Here is a 21,729-nt window from a genome sequence, read left to right as displayed (position 1 = left end):
ATAAGATACACATCGTGCACATGTAAAACGAGGAACCAGTTTATTGAACAGCTTAAGAGAGCAAAAATAGTGGCTTTCGCTACATTTTTTTACACACTGAGCAGGAAAGGCTAAACCATCCTGCTCCCCCGTACCCCAAAAAGAGCAGGCTTGCTGGAGGCCAGTGCCAGGGGCGGAGTCATGTTCGCAGCAGAGTTGAATTAACCCCAAGTATGCCGGCGAGCAGTTGGTCGTGTTAAAACGCCACACTCTTCTCCTGGCTGAGAAGATCAATACTCATTTTTTACCCTTTTTTCAGCATAGGACCTATTTGTTTTCGGGAAGGAGGATGTTAAACTTGTAGCCTCCGGCACACGGCAGAACCTGCAGTGCTTGGAGAAACGGCACGCACACGTGAAAACATCGTGCCTACCCCAAAGCGTTCTTGTTGCTGGCAGGAGGGAAGCCTGAGACTTTCCCAAGCATAATCGTGACCCGCGTGGCCATTTCTGCTCTCAGCAACATTCTCCAGTGTTCCGGCTTCAAGCAGCGCTTGTCAGGTTTTAGGCTAGCCACTATTCTGAGAACGTCAGAAAAGCATGGACCATCTCTTGCTTGGCTTTGCTGTTCTGGCAATAGCAGCTACTACGTACCTGCATGAGTTCCAGGGCAGAAGTGGCAATGTCCCAGGAAGGCATGGCACCCCACTGGGGCGGGGTGGGTGTGCCACGGGTGTCCACTTCTGCAGCAGAAGGCATGTGCCTACAGCACAAGCTTGTAAAAAAATACTTGAACAGAATATGCTGTACAGAACTAGGGGTTAACACCGCATATGAAGATGCTAAAACATTTGTATAAATACTCTGTATACAGGCATGGAGTCACTCCCGCAGAAAGGGCTCATCGGTGAGGCTATGAAAAAGTGCTGTCAGCATGCCCAAAGAGAAACTACTTCCACCGTAGGAACAGAAAAAAGGACTGTGCTGTGTCTAAACACGTGGTGCATCAGAGACATAGTTACAGTTCCTACTGACTGCGCCAGCTACGACCTGGGAGTGCTAAGGACCTGGGAGTGCTGAGCGAGCTGCAGGAGGTCAGCCCCGTAGAGAAACATTTCTAAACAACATTTTTGATTGGGATTTCAGCACCGTGTAGACAGATGTTCCTTTTGCGGACCTGGTAAGCAGCCATCCCCCGGTGGGTCTGACGAGGAAGAGGGGTACCTGGGGCCCCTCCCAGACAGATGGAAATCCCGCCCCTGTTCTCACACTCTTCCTGGCATCCACATCTGCTGGCACACACCCCTGTCACCTGCCACTTCCACGTCCCGTCGTGGTGAGTGGCTGATAGGCGCAGGATGCAAACAAGGCATGAGATGGACGTACCTGGAGACCCAGCTCCAGTACTGGTTCTGGTTTGTGGGGTGAACGAGGGGGCAGAGGAAGGTGGAGAGAGTGCGTCGCAGTCCACTTTAGCTCTGTCCCCGGAAGTGGCATCTAATCTGGCATTTCGATATTTAATTTGGGAGGTGGGAGCACATACTTCCCAGGGCTCTGGGTAATGACCACCCTGGCCTTCTTTCGAAACATGGGTGCGATTTTAGGAGGCTCCGGAACTGGGGTCTCTTCGGTTTCTTCATTATCTTCGTGATGGAGATCATAGGAAATATTTCCATATTCTCGTAGAAATGGGAAGATTTCAAGCAGAAACTGACAGAAATCTTTGCGGATACCAAACCACCCTGAAAAATAAGAATTTTTTGTTTCACACACGAGCTCAACTGACCTTCCTGTTAACTTTCTTTCCATAACAAGAAGTTTCACTCCTACAACGTCATAATGTACTTTATCCAGACTCCTGAGTCACAAAGCCTGAACAGGGCTTGAGTACCCAAAATGGGGGAGAAGTACAAATGCTAGCTCTGTGGTTGTCTGAGTGAGGTTCCCGGACTGGCAGGGACAGCGTCCCCGGGGTCTATTTAGGGATGCCATTCTCGGGCCCCAGCCCAGACTTCCAGAAACTGAGTCGGGCTAGGGTGGACTCCAGCGGTCCCCTTTTTCTGGCCCTTTTGGGATTCTGCTGGGTGCCCAAGTTTGAGAACTACTGCTCCAGGGAGTCTCAAAATATCTGCGGTGCGTAGACTATGGTGTCTTCCGCTAATCTTCTCCAGCCAGGATAAACTCACGGATGACAGTGCCACCCAAAAACACGATTTCCATCACCCTCTAGAATCTGCGAGGGCAGTAGTCATGCATGGGTCCTGGCCAGGAGGGGGCCTGAACTCATGGAGCCACCTTAAAGCCACTTTCCCAGTCCCAATGCTACTGGAGTGTCAGCTCGGTGCAGGCCCTCCCTGCTCCCGGCGGGGCAGAGGCACAAACAGCAAGCATAGCCTGGGCTGCTGGGCTGCAGTGAGGCCCGGCCCCCAAACCCACTGGCTTTCCGAAGGGCAGTGCTCTGGGCTTCCATGCCATGGAGCTCACAGCCTCGCCAGGAAGGCACCCTCTGCAGAGATCATTTTGGCAGTGTCTGCCTCAGCAAGCAGATGGAGGGGAATAGAGTACTAGCAAGGCAAGACAGGCAAGGCTCAGGTGATGGCAGCAAGGATATGGGGGAGGCAGAGGGGCCAACAGGGACCTAGGATGAATCCCAGGGTTTGGGTGGGAGATGTGGATTTTCCATCAAACCCTCACAGGCCTGGGAAAAATCTATCTTGATCCCCATTTTGCAGAGGAGGGAACGGGATCTCTGAGAGGTTGCCTGCCTTGTCTGGTTCTACCTCAAATGGCAGCGTGCGCTGCGAGAAAAGTCCCAGTGCAGGCCAGCGGAACACCGGAGTTATGGCATGCCCTTCCCTTAGAGGGTCCCAGAATTTCCCCAGCCCTCGCTTTCCCACACAAGCTTCTAAATTGGGGCCCTCGGAGACTCATCCCTTCCTAGACTTCTATCCATCCCCCACCCCATGGTCCCACCCCACATACACACCAAGGACTTCTCAAATGCTGAGTACATACAGTGGTTTCCTCCCTTCTGTCCAAATGTGGTTGCCATCAGCGTGATCAACGAGAGCCAAAGGGGGACAAAAATCGGGATGCAGGAGAAGGCGTTGTGGCCATCCAGTTTGTGAACCAGCAGAATCTAAAGAGACATAGTCCCTGTTGATGCCAACATCGAAAATGGATAGAGGTGGAAGCCAGACCTCATTAGGCAGCTCCTCCCCACCACCCCACCCCGGCATGGGCTCCCAGAAGAGGGAACATCAGCACCGCAGGAAAAGGCAGGAAACCACCCATCCATGGGTAAAACTCCAAATGAGCTTTTATGTCCCTCTTCAGAGCTCAGCAGTAGCCTCTCCACTTGAAAAGTTCGCAATGCCAGCAGTTTTATGGCAAACTCTTCCCAGTGTTTGTTCTAAGGAGTCAACAGCTCCCATTCTAGAATTCTCCATGTGACTCCAATACATAAATCCGGCATCCAACTCTGCTTTTCCAAAGTGGAAACTGGAGCCATACAGAGGCACCATGGCTAAAAACGGTGCACTCTTCTCCCTGCCAGGCCCACACACTGCCCCCAAGAGAAAGGAAGGATGCTTTCCTTTCTCCAAATCTCCCTCCCAGAGATGGCCGTGTTCTCTCCCCTCTCCTGGAGTGGGCTCACTGTGAGCCTGACGGACAGAGGCTGCCTTTCCAGGGGTGCAGAATCCTGTCAGGGGAAGCGCAAGCTTCCGGGGCTGAAGAGGCTTCCCGTGGAACGCTTACCTCAAACGTGAGAAGGGGCACGACGATGGTCATCCAGCTCAGGGCCATGGTTATGTGTGTCCTGCGCTGCTCGGCAATCACATCCATAGAGCGCAAGAACAAGACGGACCACACGATGTAGTAGAGGACCACCAGGCACAGAAAAGACATGAGAATCCACAGCGGGACACACACAACCTGGGAGTGGGGGAGAGAAGAAGTCTCTTTAGAGCTTCCCACCCGGCCTCTGATGGAAGGCACCTTTAGCACCTTGCTGTGTCTCTCCAGTTAAGGCGGTCCCTCCCGCGAGCTGAATAAGGACGTTCTACCTCCCAGGACTGCTGCGAGGATCGCTCAGGACGGAAAAGGTATGGTATGTTCACTATGGGGCCTGCTGCCACCGTTTATGACACAAACGCTCAGTGAGTCCTCAGTCCGTCTTCTTTTGGGTGACAGACAGCCCTGCATCTGGCTCCGCAGCCTCTACTCTTCCAGAGGCCCACCCTCTCACACTCGCTCAGGCTCCCCCAGGCTCTGCTGCCATCACAGCTTCCCAGGAAACGGGACACAGCTGTCACCCTGTGCACACACACAAGATCTCACCACAACAGACTCTCTTCACAGCCAACATTCCCACAACCTGCTGAGGGTACTTTGGCAACACAAATGGGAAAGGGCTCCCCGGAAAGTGTGGCTGCCTGGGCTCCTAAGGATCCCTAACCTCACCCCTACCAAGTTAGTGAACTTGACAGGTTGATGCTGGATACAGGTTGATGCTGGATACAGGTTGATGCTGGATACATAGGGCTGCCGGGTCCCTGCCTCCACGGCAAGGGTGCATTCCAAGTATGTTGCTGTCGTACCAGGTAGACCTTGTCTCATCCACACACAAGCCCAGAGGATGAGTTCTGGGGATGCCACTTGGCCAAGGCTCCCCTGTGACACGTCATCGCCCTCCTGGCCTGCCCCCTGGGACGACACTTCTCTGTTCTCCCTTTTTATTAATTATCTATCATACAGCAGGAAAAGTGACTGTCTTCTTTTAGTGTGCGTTCCCTGAGTATTCACACAAGTGTAGATTCGCACAGCCATAGACAGGATGCGGAAGAAGTCTGTCACCCTGCAAAACTCTCTCGTGCTGTCCCTCCACTATCACACTGTCCCACCATTAGCCCGGCAAACACTGATCTGTTCTCCGTCACTGTACTTTTGTCTCTGCTGGAACTTTATGTAGATGACATCGCGAGACAAGACTGTTGAGACTGGCTTCCCGCCATCCACATAATGCCTCTGAGATTCATCCAAATTGTTCCCTCCCTGTATCCACAGGTGGACCCTCTCATTGCTGAGTGGTATTTCATTGTATCGATGCCTACAGTTTGTTTACCCAGCCCTCCGCTGCGGATGGTTTCCAGCCCTTGGCTATCACAAACACGGTGGCTACAAACACTAGAGTGTGGGTTTCTACCTGGCTGCGCCCTTTCACTTCCTAGGGTAAATACTTAGGTGTGGGGCAGCCACATCCCAGGGTAAATGTGCTTTTAACTGCATGAGAAACTGCCAAACCATTTTCCACAATGCCTGTACCATCTGCCTTCCCCCCAGTGACACTGGAGTGTCCCAGTTCCTCTGCATCCTCCTGGGCACATGCCCTTGTCAGTGTTATTGAGTTTCGTCATTCTGAAGCCATGTGTTTCGGGCCCTCATCCTGGTTGTAGTTTGCCTTCCCTAACCTGTAATGACATTGAGCATCTTTTCCTGTGCTTTTTCCCCATGCATATATCCCATTTGCAAATTGTCAACTCTTTTGCCAATTTTTAAAGTAGGTGTTTCTTTTTGCATTTTTGAGTTTTTAAGAGTTCTCTGTATGTTCTCAGTACAAGTCAGTGTTTTGATGTGTGCTTTGCAAATATTTTCTCCCAGTCTGTGGTCTGTCTTCATTTCAATTTTGAGGAAGTCCAAATTTATGATTTCTTTCTCATATGGACTATATTAACAGTGCCATTTCTAAGTACTCTTTGCCTAATTGCAAACCCCAAAGATTCTGTCCTATGTTATTTCCTAACAGATCTATAGTTTCACATTTTCTTTTAGATCTATGATTTGAGTTGGCATAGGAATTTTACCCCTCCTGACCAGCCTGGAGTTTTTGATCGTAGGTTTTTCTGCAGAGTCTATGCACAGCCTTTCTTCCCCCTTCCCCGTTCTGTGATGAGATTCTCCTTTTTACTGAAGTTCCTTCATGGGTGGAATGTTAGATCTCAATAGCCTTCCTTCTTGTCTCTCGCTCACTATGGGAAACATGTACTCAGACTGCTTCATCAACTGAGATCTACAGAGGATGAAGGGCAGAAAAAATCTTTCTTCTCATTTGTGGAAAGCACTAAAAATTACTAATCATTTTTTTTTCCCTGACAGTATCTTATACTAAAAACTTTGGTCTTGTTTGGACATGTTTCCTCCATGTCACAACAGAAACAGTTTTGAACCCAATGACCATTCTCCAGATACAGCACTGTGAAGTTGAGGATGAGTGGCTGAATAAAAACAAAGGCTTTGGGCAGAAGAGATTATTCCCATTTTTAAGTATGGAGTGTATTTAGCTTCCCTTCGTTTCTTCTCTGCTCCCAATTCTTTACTGTACTTTTTACTTTTTAAAGGTAACTATATTTAATACATAAAATATATTGTATGCAAAATTATACATCAAACAACAGAGAAAATAAAACTGAAACAAAAACACTAGCATGACCTTACCTCCCAGTGGCAATAGAACTCTTCTGCCTTTAGTCTCTATCTTTTTTCCATGCATTTAATAGTGGAAACTATACTGTGTTCTCTAATTTCTCTCTTGCCACTTATCTTTCTGTCTCTGCATCCATCCACCCATTTATTCACGGTTAATTTCAACCAAATGCCCAGTAACTGAAGTCACAGTTTAGAAGCATGACAGATGCCACCACCAGCAAGAGTGTAAATGGGTATGGCTTTTTTTTTTTTTTCTAGTGAGACAGGGTCTTGCTACATTGCACAGGTTAGTCTCGAACTCCTGAGCTCAAGTGATCAGCTCACCTCGGCCTCCCAAAGTGCTGGGACTATAAGTGTAAGCCACTGCGCCTGGCCAGGTATGGCTTTTGGAAAAGCAAGTTGGCAGTGTAGTATATGTATATAGGAATCTCAAACAGTTCCCAACCTGTAGCCCAGTAACACTATTTCTGGACTATTTCCTAAGAAAACAACCAAAAAAAAAATTAAGGCAAAAATTTTAATGCATAAACATATACACTGCAGCATGATTTAAAATCATTCAGTACTGGCAACAATGGAAATACCATATTTTAGAAATAAGAGGATGGTTTGATACATGCACTTGAAGAATATTTTGTATCAATTAAACTTTAGAAGTCATGTTTTTTTTTTTTTTTTGAGACAGAGTCTCGCTCTGTCGCCCAGGCTGGAGTGCAGTGGCCGGATCTCAGCTCACTGCAAGCTCCGCCTCCCGGATTCACGCCATTCTCCTGGCTCAGCCTCCCGAGTAGCTGGGACTACAGGCGCCCGCCACCTCGCCCGGCTAGTTTTTTTTTGTATTTTTAGTAGAGACGGGTTTTCACCGTGTTAGCCAGGATGGTCTCGATCTCCTGACCTCGTGATCCACCCGTCTCGGCCTCCCAAAGAAGTCATGTTTATAAAGACCTTTTATTAACATGATAAAATGTTTATGATACAACATTAAAACAAAAAAATCAGGATACAAAACGGTACACACAGTTATATCCCAACTGTTTGTATAAAACACAGACATAAAAAACACTAACCATGTTATCTCCCCATAATGGGATTATGGGTGACTATAAGGTTATTATTTCTGCTTGTCTGTCTTTTTCAAGCTTTCTACAGTGAATATGAATTACTTTTATAATAAAAAAAGAAGTTTATTTAAGCATTTTAAAAGTTACATACAAGCCAAGGCCAGTGGATGATCTTGTCCAGTCTTAAGGCAATGAATATAAACTGGAGAATGTTGACAGAACACAGGATTTCTAACTAAAAATGAAGAGAAGAATCAGTTAAACAAAGTATAATTTGCATTTAATATTGCAGTAATTTGGTTAACACACTAAAAGACAATACACATTATAATACAGTGTAACTTGTATAATATTATGTTGCACTGGAAACTCCTGATTTTCGGTACCAGAGGGGCACGGCAGTATTACGGCAAGGGGAAATATGGCTCGGCCTGCTGCCTTGCCCCTCTGCTGCCTTGCCCTTTGTGGCCTGAGGCCTGAGCACAGATGAGAACCTTGTTTCCAGGTTCGCTGGGAACACAGGCTAACTGCAATAGACACTAAGCTTCCTTCATGCCCCTACCAACAATACTGTCTATTCAAAACCATCCTTGTGCGTCCTTCTTCTCATACCTCAGATTTGCCCTTGGATCCCACCCTTTCCTTTCAGGCTCCTTGAGGACCTTGTCACATCAAGCCATCAATTATAGATTCTTTACTGTATCTTTAACCCCACCTATTCCATTGATCCCTCCTAGCAGCACAGAAATAACTCCTTCTCATTAAAAACAAAAAACCCCAAACCAGATAAACCCACCCCATCCTTTGATCCAAGACCCCTCTTAGCCTCAGGTTTCTCTCTGTGAGACAGTAATGAATATGCAAGCCCCTACTATCTCATTTACCATTCCCAGCTTCCTCCATTGTGATCTGGCCTCCACCCCCCATGACCATCAGTAGACAGCTTTCATCAAAGTCACCAATAACGAGGAGACAGCAAAAACACTTCAGCTGGCATCCTACTGATACTGTGGATGAGTCTTTCCTGTTTGCTCCCCTCCTCCTGGCCTTCTAAGATCCCACCATGCAGTCTTGGAGCCCTCTGGAGTGCTCTGGTAATTCCTTCTGTCTCCTTTTCCCCCTCCTTAAATGGTGATGCTCCCCAGAGCCACAAACAGTCTTCTCTCCCCATTAGGGAGACAGACACAAGAACACACATATTTTCACTCACCTGCTGCACCCTGGACTGGGGGAGAAGAAATTTCAATCAGACCCTTGGCTTCCATTATTACCTCCTTAGTGGTGAGTTCTCTCATCTCTCTCCAACTTAGCCTTCCTGCTGCATAGCAAACCCAGCTGTGCATATGCCACTCGGCTCTCCTAGAGGCACCTCAAATGAAGCCAGTCCCAAACAGAGGTCATTATCGCCTGCACTTAGAACCTTATCTCTTCTCTTTCTATAGCCTCCCATGTCACTTTGAGGCACAACAGTGGTCTCATTTGTCAAGCCATGAGCCCGGGAATCACCCTGTATTCTTTTTCCTACACTGTTGCATTCAGTCACCACATCCTGTCCACTGTAGCGTCCAGACTTCTCCTGAATCCCGTGCCCACTTTCTATGCTGATGATGACTGCCTAGTGAGGCCTTCTTCCTCAACATCCCCTACCACTGCAGCAACCCCTTACTAACCTCCTGCCTCCAGTTCAAATGCCCTGCAGGCTGCTCCTCACTCTGGTAAAGTACATTCTTGCCCACAAAATCGAAATCTGGGACCGGGCCCAGAGCTTCCCAAAGTTCTCAGTACATAGGTACATGAGGAATTTAGTAATTCCTCCATAGACCTCTAGGCCAAAAGAAATCCCTAATGTGGCTAGGAATGTCAACCGTTGCATTGATTTAAGTAATTACGTCTAACTTAGTATTTCTAAGTAGCCACTTGAAAAAATAATTCATATAAATCTAAAGAAAAATGTTAATATTATTCTTAAATAACCAAAACTAATTCCCAGTGGGATGCGTGTAACTGTCAGGTAGCTCACCATTTCCCACGCCTTGGAATCAGACAAGGTGCTCCCACTCTTGTCACCTGTTCTTCACCTGGATTTTCACACAGCACTAGCCTTCTGAGTTTTCAAAGCAGCTGCCGAAAACCCAGCTTCTTAAAGATACGACATCACTGAAAGGAATGTAGTGTGGCCTAAAAATAAACCTGTAAACTATTTCAAGCTAGTAGTTTGTATGGTGTCCCAACAAATGTCAGGTATTACTGTTTTCCTCAAAATGTCCACTATCCCCTGGTGCCCTGCGAGTGCACTGGGGTGCCTGGGGCACTTCAGCACATGCTCTGCAGGCTGAGGATGTGGCCCCTATTTGGCCCAATCCCTCTGTAGAGGCTCCCTCTCATCTCAACTCCCACAGTTCCTTCCTTTCCACCTTGTGCTCCCGTCGGATCTGAACTGCCACAGTCCACTCAGCTGATGGAGTGTTTCCTGCCTCTAGGCTTCAATGTGTCCCAAAAATGCCATCCCTTTCCTCCCGACACAGGGCTCCCTGGCAGACCCTCAACTCCTCCTTCCCATCTCTGCATGAACCTACTCCAAACCACCCCCTCACCAACATAGGTACTGTTCTTGCGTCACAGGAGGAGGGACCTCAGCTCCTGGTATGTTGTTTCTTCCAAGGGCAGGAATGCCAAGAGTGTGAATGTATGAAAGACTTACTTTCTGCAATTCAGGCCCAATGCAGTCCTAGCCCTTGTATAGTTGTCCCTCGGTATCTGTGGGGGATTGGTTCCAGGACCCCCCGTGGATACCAAAATCCATGGATGCTCAAGTCCCTGATATAAACTGGGAATTCTAGGGAGGGTGAAAGTGGACCATCAGATACTCTCTCTCCATAGCTCGCTCCTACCTACCAGTCATACCTATGCTGTGGCCTTTCCACCAGCATGAAAATCAGGGAATAGCTCCCCTTGTTCAAGGCCAAACCCTTCCTGGTGCTCCGGGTCCCATTCTCCCTGAGTCCCACAGGGCCTTGCTCCATCACCATCCCTCTGTCTAGGTACCTTCCCCCCACGCCTATACCTGGGGTCCAGGCTTATATGCCTGACCCACCCTACGGCTGCTATGTTTACTTCCTAAGCCAACTGCGGTCTTCTTCCTTCACTCTTTATCCACACAGCTCAAAACCAGGCATCTACAGCCTCTAGTTCTCCCCTTAACCCATCAGTATTCAGCTTTGGGCCCTCAGCTTCTGTGCAGTTATGTAGTTATGTGGCCAGGCTTTAGAGTTGGGCCGACTCAAATGGAATCCTGGTTCTGCCCCTTCGCATGTGGCCATGAACAAATGACTTATCTTCTCTGGACCTACCTCACAGGGTTGTGAATAGTTAATAAGAAAACTACTGCATGTGATGTGCCTAGCACAATGCCTGGCACACAGTAAGTGCTCAATAAACATTATCTGCAATTATTTTCATTACTACTATTACTAGTCCTGGTATTTTATTCATCTGCATATCCCCTATGCTTAGGGAAAAAGGACTTGGCATCCAGTAAATACTTGATAAATGTTTATTGAATGAATAAACAAACACATGGGCACATCAGTATAAGCTAACCAGAGAGCAGGGGAGGTGCTAAATCATGGGGTCTGAGGTGGGGAGATGGTCAGTTTTGAGTGTCAACTTGGCTGGGCTATAGTACCCAGTTATTTAATCAAACACTAAGCTTGGTGTTGCTATGAAGGTACTGACTTTGAATAAAGGAGACTACCCTCCATAGCATGGGTGGGCCTCACGCAATCAGGTGAAGGCCTTAAAAGCAAAAACTGTGGTTTCCTGGAGAGGAAGAAATTCTGTGCCAGGACTGCAGTGTCAATTCCTCTTAGGTCTCCAGCCTGTTCACCTGCCATGGAGATTTCAGACTTGGCAGCCCCACAGTAATGTGAGCCAGTTCCTTAACTCTCTTTATACGTACATCTGTATCTAACCTATCAGTTCTGTTTCTGTCTGATACAGGATATGAAGCTGAGAGAAGGCTGATGTCCTGGGTGAAAAGCTAGTGTTCTAAGTGAAGAAAGAAAAATGGTTATTTCCATTGTCTTTTGTTGCCTTGTTGTCTCATGATGTAGAGTTGTTAATGATCAAACTCTTCCTAACAAAGGGTAAAAAAACTGACATCTGAATAACTGAGCAAAATATTTTACTTTTGAAAACATTCTTTTTTTTTTTCTTTTTAAGATGGAGTTTCACTCTATCACCCAGACTGGAGTGCAATGGTGCAATCTTGGCTCACTGCCACCTCCACCTCTTGGGTTCAAGAGATTCTCCAGCCTCAGCCTCCCGAGAAGCTGGGATTATTGGCACGTGCCACCACACCCGGCTAATTTTTGTATTATTAGTAGAGATGGGGTTTCACCACGTTGGCCAGTCTGGTCTCGAACTCCCGACCTCAAGTGATCCGCCTGCCTTGACCTCCCAAAGTGGAAAACATTCTTAAATATATGAAATCTCACCTCTAGTGACCTGTCATGTCGAAAGCCCCAAACACAAGCTGCAACAGACACCGGGGAAACAAAGAACAGCGGCATGAAGACCAGGAGCCAGAAATGGCTTCCTCTCTCGATTCTGTCACAGACCAGAACTTCAAACATCAACAAGAGCAAGTGGATGCCCACTGCAATCAACATGGCTTTAAACTCCACACACGTTTCTCCTTCTGCTCTAAAAAGGGAGAGAAGAAGAAAACACCCTCATTTCAGAATCTCCATTATAAGCAAGCAGTTCAGGGCAAATACCAACTTATACTGATACTTTGAATTTTACTTGAAAATTTGACAAAAGTAAGGGAAATCAGGTAGAAAGCTAACTTAAACCTAAGCTTTGGTAGGCAATCTCTGAAACATCGAAGAACTACTACATAATACCAAATGAACATTACAACCAAACCAGAATTTAATGTTTTAACTGTATAGGCATATTCTCAAAAGTAATAGCCAGTTATTTCCCTGACAATGTACATAAACACTTCTGTTCACATCTTTAAATTCAACAACGAGTTACTTCCAAGAGTATTCAAGCTGATTTGCTTCTGCTGCTAAAACCAGGCAAATACCCCTTAAGTCTCATGATCCTCATTTTTCAATGAATTAAAAACCATGTAAACCATCCTTCACACAATATTATAAAAATAACTCCAGTTCTATGAACAAGTGCCGGTTATATTTAAACAAGATGGTAGTAACTATTGTTAGGTGCTATTTTAAAATGCAAATAAAACATATAAATGATTTTCATTTTCCTTTCTATTCCATTAAGATACATTAACACCTGCAGATGAAAGAGAAAGAACAAGAGTTAAAACTGTTCTCAAACAAAATCAGTTTAATTAGTTAAGTATCATACACAATAACCTTAACAGATCTACAATTGAGCAATGGTAAGGCCAGCAATCAGGAAAAGGCTCTATAATGCATTTGAAAGGCCTACAATGTTTATTCAAAATACAGATGAACATTTATGATATGCATGTATTGTGGGTGATAAATACACCAGAAGTTAGATCACAGAGAAAATGCTATCAGAGGTTATTCCTGTAGGACCCAACCGTGTTCCACTGGTTAATGTTAACACGAGAATGACCACGCCTGTACATTCCTTATTCAACCCCACATACACAATTCCTTTCCTTGCTCCAAGCATCTTAAATAAGACCAACAAAGAGAAGTTTGAATATATTCTAAATATCAATTAGTAGAACCTAAATGTTTATTTAACTTTGCATTCTTTGAGAAGCAAACATTAGATTATCTGAAATATCTCATTAAAAAAAGAAAACATATACAGCCACACAGGTCATCAATCTTTCAAAACAAAATCTAAGAACTTTGAAACAGCTATACATGAATGTTCCTCACCTGCCAAGGCTCTCTGTGTAACTGTTTTACAGTTCTTAGACATGTATGTGATATGGAATTTACATGATCTGAATCATTTTTATATTTAGTAAACAAAAATTTAAAAAGTTGATGTAGTGGCTGGACGTGGTGGCTCACACCTGTAATCCCAGCACTTTGGGAGGCCAAGGTGGGTGGATCACCTGAGGTCAGGAGTTTGAAACCAGCCTGGCATGGTAAAACCCTATCTCTACTAAAAATACAAAAAATTAGCCGGGCATGGTGGCAGGTGCCTGTAATCCCAGCTACTCAGGAGGCTGAGGCAGGAGAATCACTTGAACCCGGGACGTGGAGGTTGCAGTGGGCTGAGATCACGTCATTGCACTCCAGCCTGGACAACAAGAGCGAAACTCCGTCTCAAAAAAAAAAAAAAAAAAAAAAGTTTCAACTTTACACTTTTCCCACACGAGCAGCTGCCTTCTGGGAATTCCTGTACTCCTCATCTTCCCAGTGAAGGTTCATAATAGCCTCCCAGTCTTAAGTCCCCCTTTTCCCTTTATGTAGTTACAGTCTCTGTGGCAGAGAAGGGAAAGTTTCTTGCAGGTCCCAGCAACACCAGGCTGCATGCTGGTGTGAGCCAACTCCCAAGAATTTGGGCCAGCAGAGGTATCCAAGAGCAGGGAGGGCAAGAGTTGGAAACAGTAAAGGGTACTCCTCTCCCCTGCCCCCAAAGGCTCTGCTTTCCTTCTTGGCATCCAACCCTTGACTTTCCTCATTCCCCAGCTGCTGTCTGAGGGACTCATGGTCTCCTGGCCAAGCCACCTCCCTTACACTACTAATAGTCCTAAAGCTCTGGGACTACGAGGGTGGGACAATGGGAGCCCCAGCTTCAAAACTGAATTGGAGACAGATCTTTCATGACCAAACATAATATGAGTGTCTTTTCCTAAAAACAGGGTGGTTTCATGCTGCTTAGTCTAGTATGGCATACCAGTTCTGTATTTTGGGTACATTTTGGATTATACAGGCATTTGTGAGCTGGCTGGCAACTTACCCCCCAAATGGCACTGCTTCTGTAAGAAACTACATACCAAAGACCAAATTTTCAAAAACACAGAAGAGATCTGTTAGCTTATACTATAGTTCTAAGACCCCAGATAGGCAGAAAATAAAATGGTCCTTACTTCATCAAAAGTGAGAAAAGTCAAGATATTGCTCCCTCATGCTAGAGACCAATGAGTTGTATAAAGCAGTATTACCGATATTGAGGATTTCGTGCCCAGACTCCAGTTCCAACTGAGGCTCCAACAATGACCATTAACTTCCACAGCCATATTGGAGCAAAGACAGCCCAGTAACTCCACTGTATGATGCCATCCAAACGAAGGGCCAGCAGCACAGAGAACAGCAGCAGACAGGCATAGATGAGGAATTTACTAGGAGAAAAGTAAAACGATTAAAGAGGATTCACTTTCACAAATATGTGATACTGAAATGGGGAGCAATAAGAGCCATATTTGTCAGCATGTAAAAGGAGTCACTAGCTTAACCAATCATTTATTGAAAAGGTCTATGGGGCAGACATAATGTGTTAGGAATAAGAGAAACATAAAGAAGTCTAAAATAAGTCTCCTGCTTTCCAAGGCTTCCTCATAGAAGGAAGACCACACAGAAACATATAATACAGCATGATGTTTGTGATGAGAGCTTGGAAGAGGAAATACAGATTGTGTCTGAGGCACTCAGAAGCAGAGAGGTGGTGACCCTGGAGCTGGTTCCAGAGGGCAAGCAGAAAGCTGCCAGGCAGGAAAGGAAGTGAGATGAAGTATTCCAGGCAGACGGAACTAGCTATACCAAGACACAGAGACTGGAAAAGGCTGATGTGCTCTGAAAATGGTCAAGTTCTATCACTGACTGATTCTATTTCTAAAAAGGCAGCCATCTGTCATATTCATATGGCATGAACATTTTAGTATATGTATTATACTTTCTATGAATGAATAAATTACACATACACACATGCTCACGTCTCATATAAAAGGGAATCGCTACTGAAGATGTCCTTGAAATAATTAGAAATTATACTCTTGAGGACCTCTATTTCCAGCCTTGATTTAATAATGGGAATATAATTTACCTTCCCGCCTAAATAAGAAACTTGATACCATCTACAAAAGAACAGTTTTCAGACATTGACAACAGGCAGTGGAGAACAGGTGAGAGGGAGGAAACAAAGGAGGTAAACCCCACTATTGCCGCAGTTTGCAGATCAGAGGCAGCTTCCAGGCTGCAGCAAGAAAGTAGTTAAAACTCAACCCTGTCAATAACTATATTAAATATAAATGGCCAACTGAAAGACAAAGATGATCGGATTGGATTAGTAAGCAAGGCACTATATGCTGTCTATAAGAATCCCACTTTATCTATCTATAAAGACACAGACAGATTAAAAGCAAAAGGAAAGAAAAAGTTATACCAAATAAACACTAACCAAAAGAAAGCTGGAATGACTATATTAACATCTGTTTAAGTCTTCCATTGCTGCTATAACAAATTACCACAAACTTAGCAGCTTAAAACAACGTAAATTTATTATCTCACAGTTCTATATGATAGAAGGCCAGATGAGCTTGGTTGGTTTCTCTACTCAGAATCTCACAAGGCTGAAATAAAGATGTCGGTTGGTGGAATGCTTATCAGGGGACTCTGGCAGAATCCACTTCTAAGCTCATTCAGGTTGTTGGCAGAATCCAGTTTCTTGTGGTTGTAGGACTGAGGTACGTGTCTCTTTGCTTGCTGTCACCCTGCAGTTGATCTTAAATAGTAGGGGCTTCTATTGGGCCTTGCAAATAGGCCCCTACATCTCAAAGCCAGTAACAAGCTATAGCATATTGAATCTTTCTCATGCTTGGGATTTTTTTCTCACTTCTGCCATATCGCTTCTGCTTCCAGTGAGAGAAAGTTCTCTGCTTTTAAGAGTTCATGTGATGAAACTGGGTCCACCTGGTTAAGCCAGGCTACTCTCCCTATTTTAAGGTCCATAACTGTGGTAGGCAGAATTCTAAAGAAGTTTTCCAGGATTCCTGTGCCCTGATTATTCAATCAAACAGTAATCTAAGTAATACTGTGAGGGGACTTTGCAGATGGAATTAAGGTTACTAATCAGCTAACTTTACAATAGGGAGATTATACTGGATTATCCAGGTGTGCCCAGTGTAATCACATGAGCCCTTAAAACAGCAGAAGAGTAAATTGGAGAGATGTGGTGGAAGAGAGATGAGGCAGAAGAAGTCAGAGAGATTCCAGACTTGAGAAGGATTCAGCCTGTTACTTCTACCTTTGAACACGGAGGTAAGGAACCATGAACCAAGGAATGCAGGCAGGCTTCAGAAGCTGAGAATAACTCACAGCTGACAGCCAGCAAGGTAAAGGGGACCTCAGCTCTACAACCCCAAGGAACTAAATTCTGACAAGAGCCCAAATGTGCTTGAAAGCAGATGAATCCCTGGAGGCTCCAGAAAGGAATAGAGCCCTCCTAACACTTTGATTTTGACCCTGTGAAACTAGGCAGAAGACCCATCTGAGTCATGCTGTACCCGGACTTCTGACCTAAAGAACTGAGAGATAATAAGCTTGAGTAGTTTCAGTAATTTGTCATGGTAACAGCAGAAACTAATGCTAATAAATATATCTTCAAAGTCCCCTTTGCCATGTAAAATAACATATTCACAAGTTTCAGGGCTTAAGGCCTGAGTATCTGTGTATTCGTGGGGGTGGGGCATTCTGCCTACCACAACATAAGACACAGTATATTTTTGAACAAGGACTATTTCCAGGGACAAATAGAGGCACTTCATAATGATAAAGGGGTCAATTTGTCAAGATCTAACAATCATAAATGTTTATATGCCTAATAACAAAGTTTCACAATACATGTAGAAAATACTGATCAATCTAAAAGGAGAAATAAAAAAAATCAAACTGTTATAAATGGAAATTAACATTCCTTTCTTAGTAACTAACAGAACACATAAACAGAAAATTACTAAGGATATATATGATTGTAGCAACACTATCAACCAACTTGACCTAATTAATATTAATGAGTTCTTCCCAAAAAAAGCAAAATACAGATTCCTTTCAAAAACACATGGAACATTCACCAAGACAGATTGAATTCTGGGCCATAAAACAAGGCTCAACAAATTTAAAAGGACTGAAATCACACAAAGTAAATAAGCACAATGGAGTCAAACTAGAAATCAACAGTAGAAAAATATCTGGAAAATTCTCGAAATACTTGAAAATTAAATGCCACACTGCTAAATACTCCATAGGTCAAAGACTATGAAGAAAATTGAAAAATATTTTGGATTAAATAAAGGCAAAAACACAATATACCAAAATTTGTGAGATACACTAAAGCAGTACTTAAGGGAAATTTTAGCATCAAATACTTACATTAGAAAAGATATCAAGTCAATAATCTAAAATTCTATCTTATGAAAATAGAAAGAACGTGGAGGTAAGGAACCTCCATGTAAGAAAGGGAAGGAAATTTTTAAAAAGTAAACAGAAAGAACAAACTGATAAATATAAGCACATTAATCAATAAAATACAGTAAAAAGGCATTAGAGAAAAAAATCTATGAAACTAAAAGCAGTTTCTTTGAGAAAATAAGAAAATTGGTAAATCTACAGCCAGAGTAATCAGTAAGAAAGAGTAGGCTCAAATTATTAATATCAAGAATGAAAGCAGGGATATCACTACAAATCCTAAAAATACTAAAGGGATAAGTAGGGGATATTATAAACAACTTTATGCCAGGAAATTTCTTGAAACAAAGACATGGAAACTGCAATTCTAGTTAAAACTTTTTTCACAAAGAAAATGTCAGGCCATGGCAAAATCTACCAAACATTTAAGGAGGAAATAGCAGCAATTCTTCACAAACTCTTGCAAAGAAGATGAGGGGGGAACATTTCCCAATTTATTTTATGAAGCCAGCATTACCCTGATACCAAAACTGACCAAGAAAGAAAACTACAGACCAATATCTCTCATGAACAGAGATGCAAAGATCCTCAAAAGATTTTAGCCAACTGAATTCAGCAATATATAAGGATACTACATTATGACTAAGTCTGGTTTAGCTGGGATTGCAAGATCACAATCCTGGATTAATATCTGAAAATCAGTTAGCAACCTTCGTGGTATTAGTAGGCCGAAAAAGAAAAATCACATGATCATCTCAATAGTTGTTTAAAAAGCATTTGACATAATTTGCTACCCATTCAAGGTAAAAGCTCTAAACAAATTAGGAGTAGAGAAGCATCTATGAAAAACCTGTAGTTATAATGCTTAATGGTGAGAGACTCAATACTTTCCCCTTAAGACAGGAAACACGGCAAGTTTGTCCACTTCAACGCATCTATTCAACATTGTACTAAAGGTCCTAGCCACAACAATAACATGATAAAAAGAAATTAAAAGAATATAGTTTTGAAAGAAAGAAGTAAACCTGTCATTATCTACAGACAACATGATTTTCTGTGTAGGAAATCCTAAGGAATCTACGAAAAAGCTAGTAGATCTAGTAAGTGAATTTAACAAAATTGAAGGATACAAGGTAAATGTACAAAAATTATTGCATTTCTATATAGTAGCTATGACAAATTGGAAACAGAAACTTAAAAATATATATCATTTACTGCAACTTTCCTATAAATTTAAAACTATTCAAAAATTAAAAGTTTATGAAAAATCCACCATTACAATAGCATCACAAATATAAAACAGGGACAAACGTAACAACATATATGCAAAACCTATATACTGACAACTACAAAACACTGGTAGGACTGTGGGGAAGCTAATAAACAATAGAAATTTATTCCTCACAGTTTCAGAGGCTGGAAGTTGGAGATCAGGATGCCAGCATGGCTGGGTTCTGGCGAGTGCTGCCTTCTGGGTGGCAGATGGCAGACTTCTCACACCCTTCACATGGTGAAAAGAGAGTGAGCTAGCTCTCTGGTCTCTTCTTATAAGGACACTAGTTCCAACCATGAGGGTTCCACCCTCATAACCTAATCACCTCCCAATGCCCTGTCTCCAAATACCATCACATTGGGGATTAGAGTCAACTTGTGATTTTTGACGGGACACATTCAGTTCACAACTGCCTAGAAAAATTAAAGATCTAAATAAATGGAGAAATATACTGTGTTCATAGAACACTCACTACTGTTAAGATTTACATCCTTCGTGTATTAGTTTCCTATGGGTGCTGTAACAAACTACCACAAAATTGGTGACTTAAAATAGCACATATTTATTATCCTGTAGCCAGACATCCAAAAACGGTTTCTCTGGGCTAAAATCAAGATGTCAGCAGGACCTACTCCTGGAGACTCTGCGGGAGAATCTATTACTTGTTTTTTCCAGAGCTGTATTCCCTTGGTTCATGGCCCCTTCCTCTATCATCAAAACCAGCAGCACAAAATCTTCAAATCTCTCTGTTTCCACCACACTGCCTTCTCTTAATGTTATCTCCCTCTTTTAAGAGAACCTGTGATTGACTGCATTTATTCCCCACTTGGATAACCCCATCATCTCAAGATCTTTAACAGGTTCCATGGAAGTTGGTATCTTTGAGGGCCATGATTTAGCCTACCACACACACCAAATTAACCAAATTATTTTAAAGAATCAATGCAATACCAATGAAAATTGGAAGCCAGCAGGTTCTTCTGTAGAAATTGACATACTGACTTTAAAAGTCATAATGGAAATGCAAAGGACCTAGAACGGGCAAAACAATTCTGAGAAAAAGCAAAGTTGGACAATTTATACTATGTGCTTTCAAAGCTTACTATAAAGCTACAGTAATAAGCACAATGTAGTACTGGCATAAGGATAGATATATAGAACATACTAGAGAGTCGGAAAACAGACCCACACATACTGAGTCAGTTAATTTTCCACAAAGGTGCCAAGGCAATTCAATGGAGAAATAATTATGTTTCAATAAATGGTGGTACAACTGGATAAATGAGGAAAGTACACCTCGACTCTTAAACTCACAACATATACAAAAATTTATGTAACATGGATCATAGACCTAAATGTCATATACACAACTATAAAATGTCCAAAACATATATGAAAAAAAAGACTTGCAACCCAGGGTTAGGCAAACATTTCTTAGATGGGATATGAAATTGGACTTCTCCAAAATGAAAAACTCTTACTCTCCAAAAGATATCTATCATTAAGAAAATGACAGCCAAGCCACAGACTAGACGACCATACTCTGAAAACACGTATCTGACAAAGTAATCTGTATCCAGTATATAAAAAGGACTTTTACAACTAAAAAAATAAGCAAACAAGCCAATTAAAAATGGCCAAAAAATTCAGAGACATCCCATCAAAGAAGGCATACAAAAAGCAAATAAGCACACAACAAATACTCAGTATTTTCAGGTGTTAGGACAATGCAAATTAAAACCACAATGAGATAAGATTACACACACACTAGAACTCTTACATATGCTGGTGGGAATGCAAAATAGTATAGCCACTTTAGAAAACATTTTGGAAGTTTCTTATACAGTTAAGTGTATACTTCTTCTATGGCCCAGCAATCCCACACCTAGGTATTTTACTCAAGAAAAATGAAAACATATGTCCACACAAAGACTTGTAATCAAATATTCAAAGAAGCTTTATTCATAATTGCCACTGGTAACAACTCACATATCCATAACTGGTGAATGGTTAACCCAATTTTGGTATATCCATTCAATGGAATACTAATCAGCAGTAAAAAGTAACAAACTACGGGTGAAAAGAACAACACTGATGAATCTAAAACACACTATAAGTAAAATAATTCAGATTGAAAACACAAGATACTGTACAATGCTACTTATTTGACATTCTGGAAAGGGCAAAACTCTAGACACAGAAAACAGATCAGTGCGGTTACAGATAAGGAACAGAAAGCTTAGATGTTAAATAACTTGTCTAAGAGCTCAGAGTTGGGAGTCAAACTCTTTGACTCCAAAATCCTTTTAATTCAGTATTATACTAAACAAGTTTTACACTGATAAATGAACATGTTCAGAAAAGCATCTGAATAAGTATCTGCTGAGTAGCTAACGGGTCTCCACTCGGGAAGATTAAGGATAGTCTTTATACTCTTTTGCTTAGGATATCTGAGTTTTCTGTAAGGTACGTGTACTATTTTTGCACTATGAAAAATAACACAAGAAACTTCGATTGGAAAAAAGGGAGGAGGGTTGTAAGAAGATGGGACCTACAAA

General features: G+C 43.1%; 1 protein-coding gene across 1 annotated transcript in view; it reads right to left on the bottom strand.

Moving 5' to 3' along the window:
• Positions 1-17: 17 nt before the first annotated feature.
• LOC105485057 (transmembrane protein 185A) overlaps positions 18-21,729 on the bottom strand; it is a 33,594-nt gene continuing 11,882 nt past the window's right edge. The window contains exons 2-7 of the mRNA XM_011747237.3: positions 14,661-14,837; positions 12,022-12,229; positions 7,677-7,760; positions 3,738-3,914; positions 2,994-3,117; positions 18-1,720 (exon numbers count right to left, since the gene is read on the bottom strand). Coding sequence (XP_011745539.1) covers positions 1,476-1,720; positions 2,994-3,117; positions 3,738-3,914; positions 7,677-7,760; positions 12,022-12,229; positions 14,661-14,837 — 1,015 coding nt within the window. The 3' untranslated portion in view covers positions 18-1,475. The remainder of the gene's footprint in view (positions 1,721-2,993; positions 3,118-3,737; positions 3,915-7,676; positions 7,761-12,021; positions 12,230-14,660; positions 14,838-21,729) is intronic.

This window comes from Macaca nemestrina, chromosome X (assembly GCF_043159975.1).
Source record: "Macaca nemestrina isolate mMacNem1 chromosome X, mMacNem.hap1, whole genome shotgun sequence".
In the NCBI taxonomy this organism is placed as follows: domain Eukaryota; kingdom Metazoa; phylum Chordata; class Mammalia; order Primates; family Cercopithecidae; genus Macaca; species Macaca nemestrina.
The sequence above is the reverse complement of the archived record's forward strand: the minus strand, read 5'-3'. Positions and strand labels throughout refer to the sequence as shown.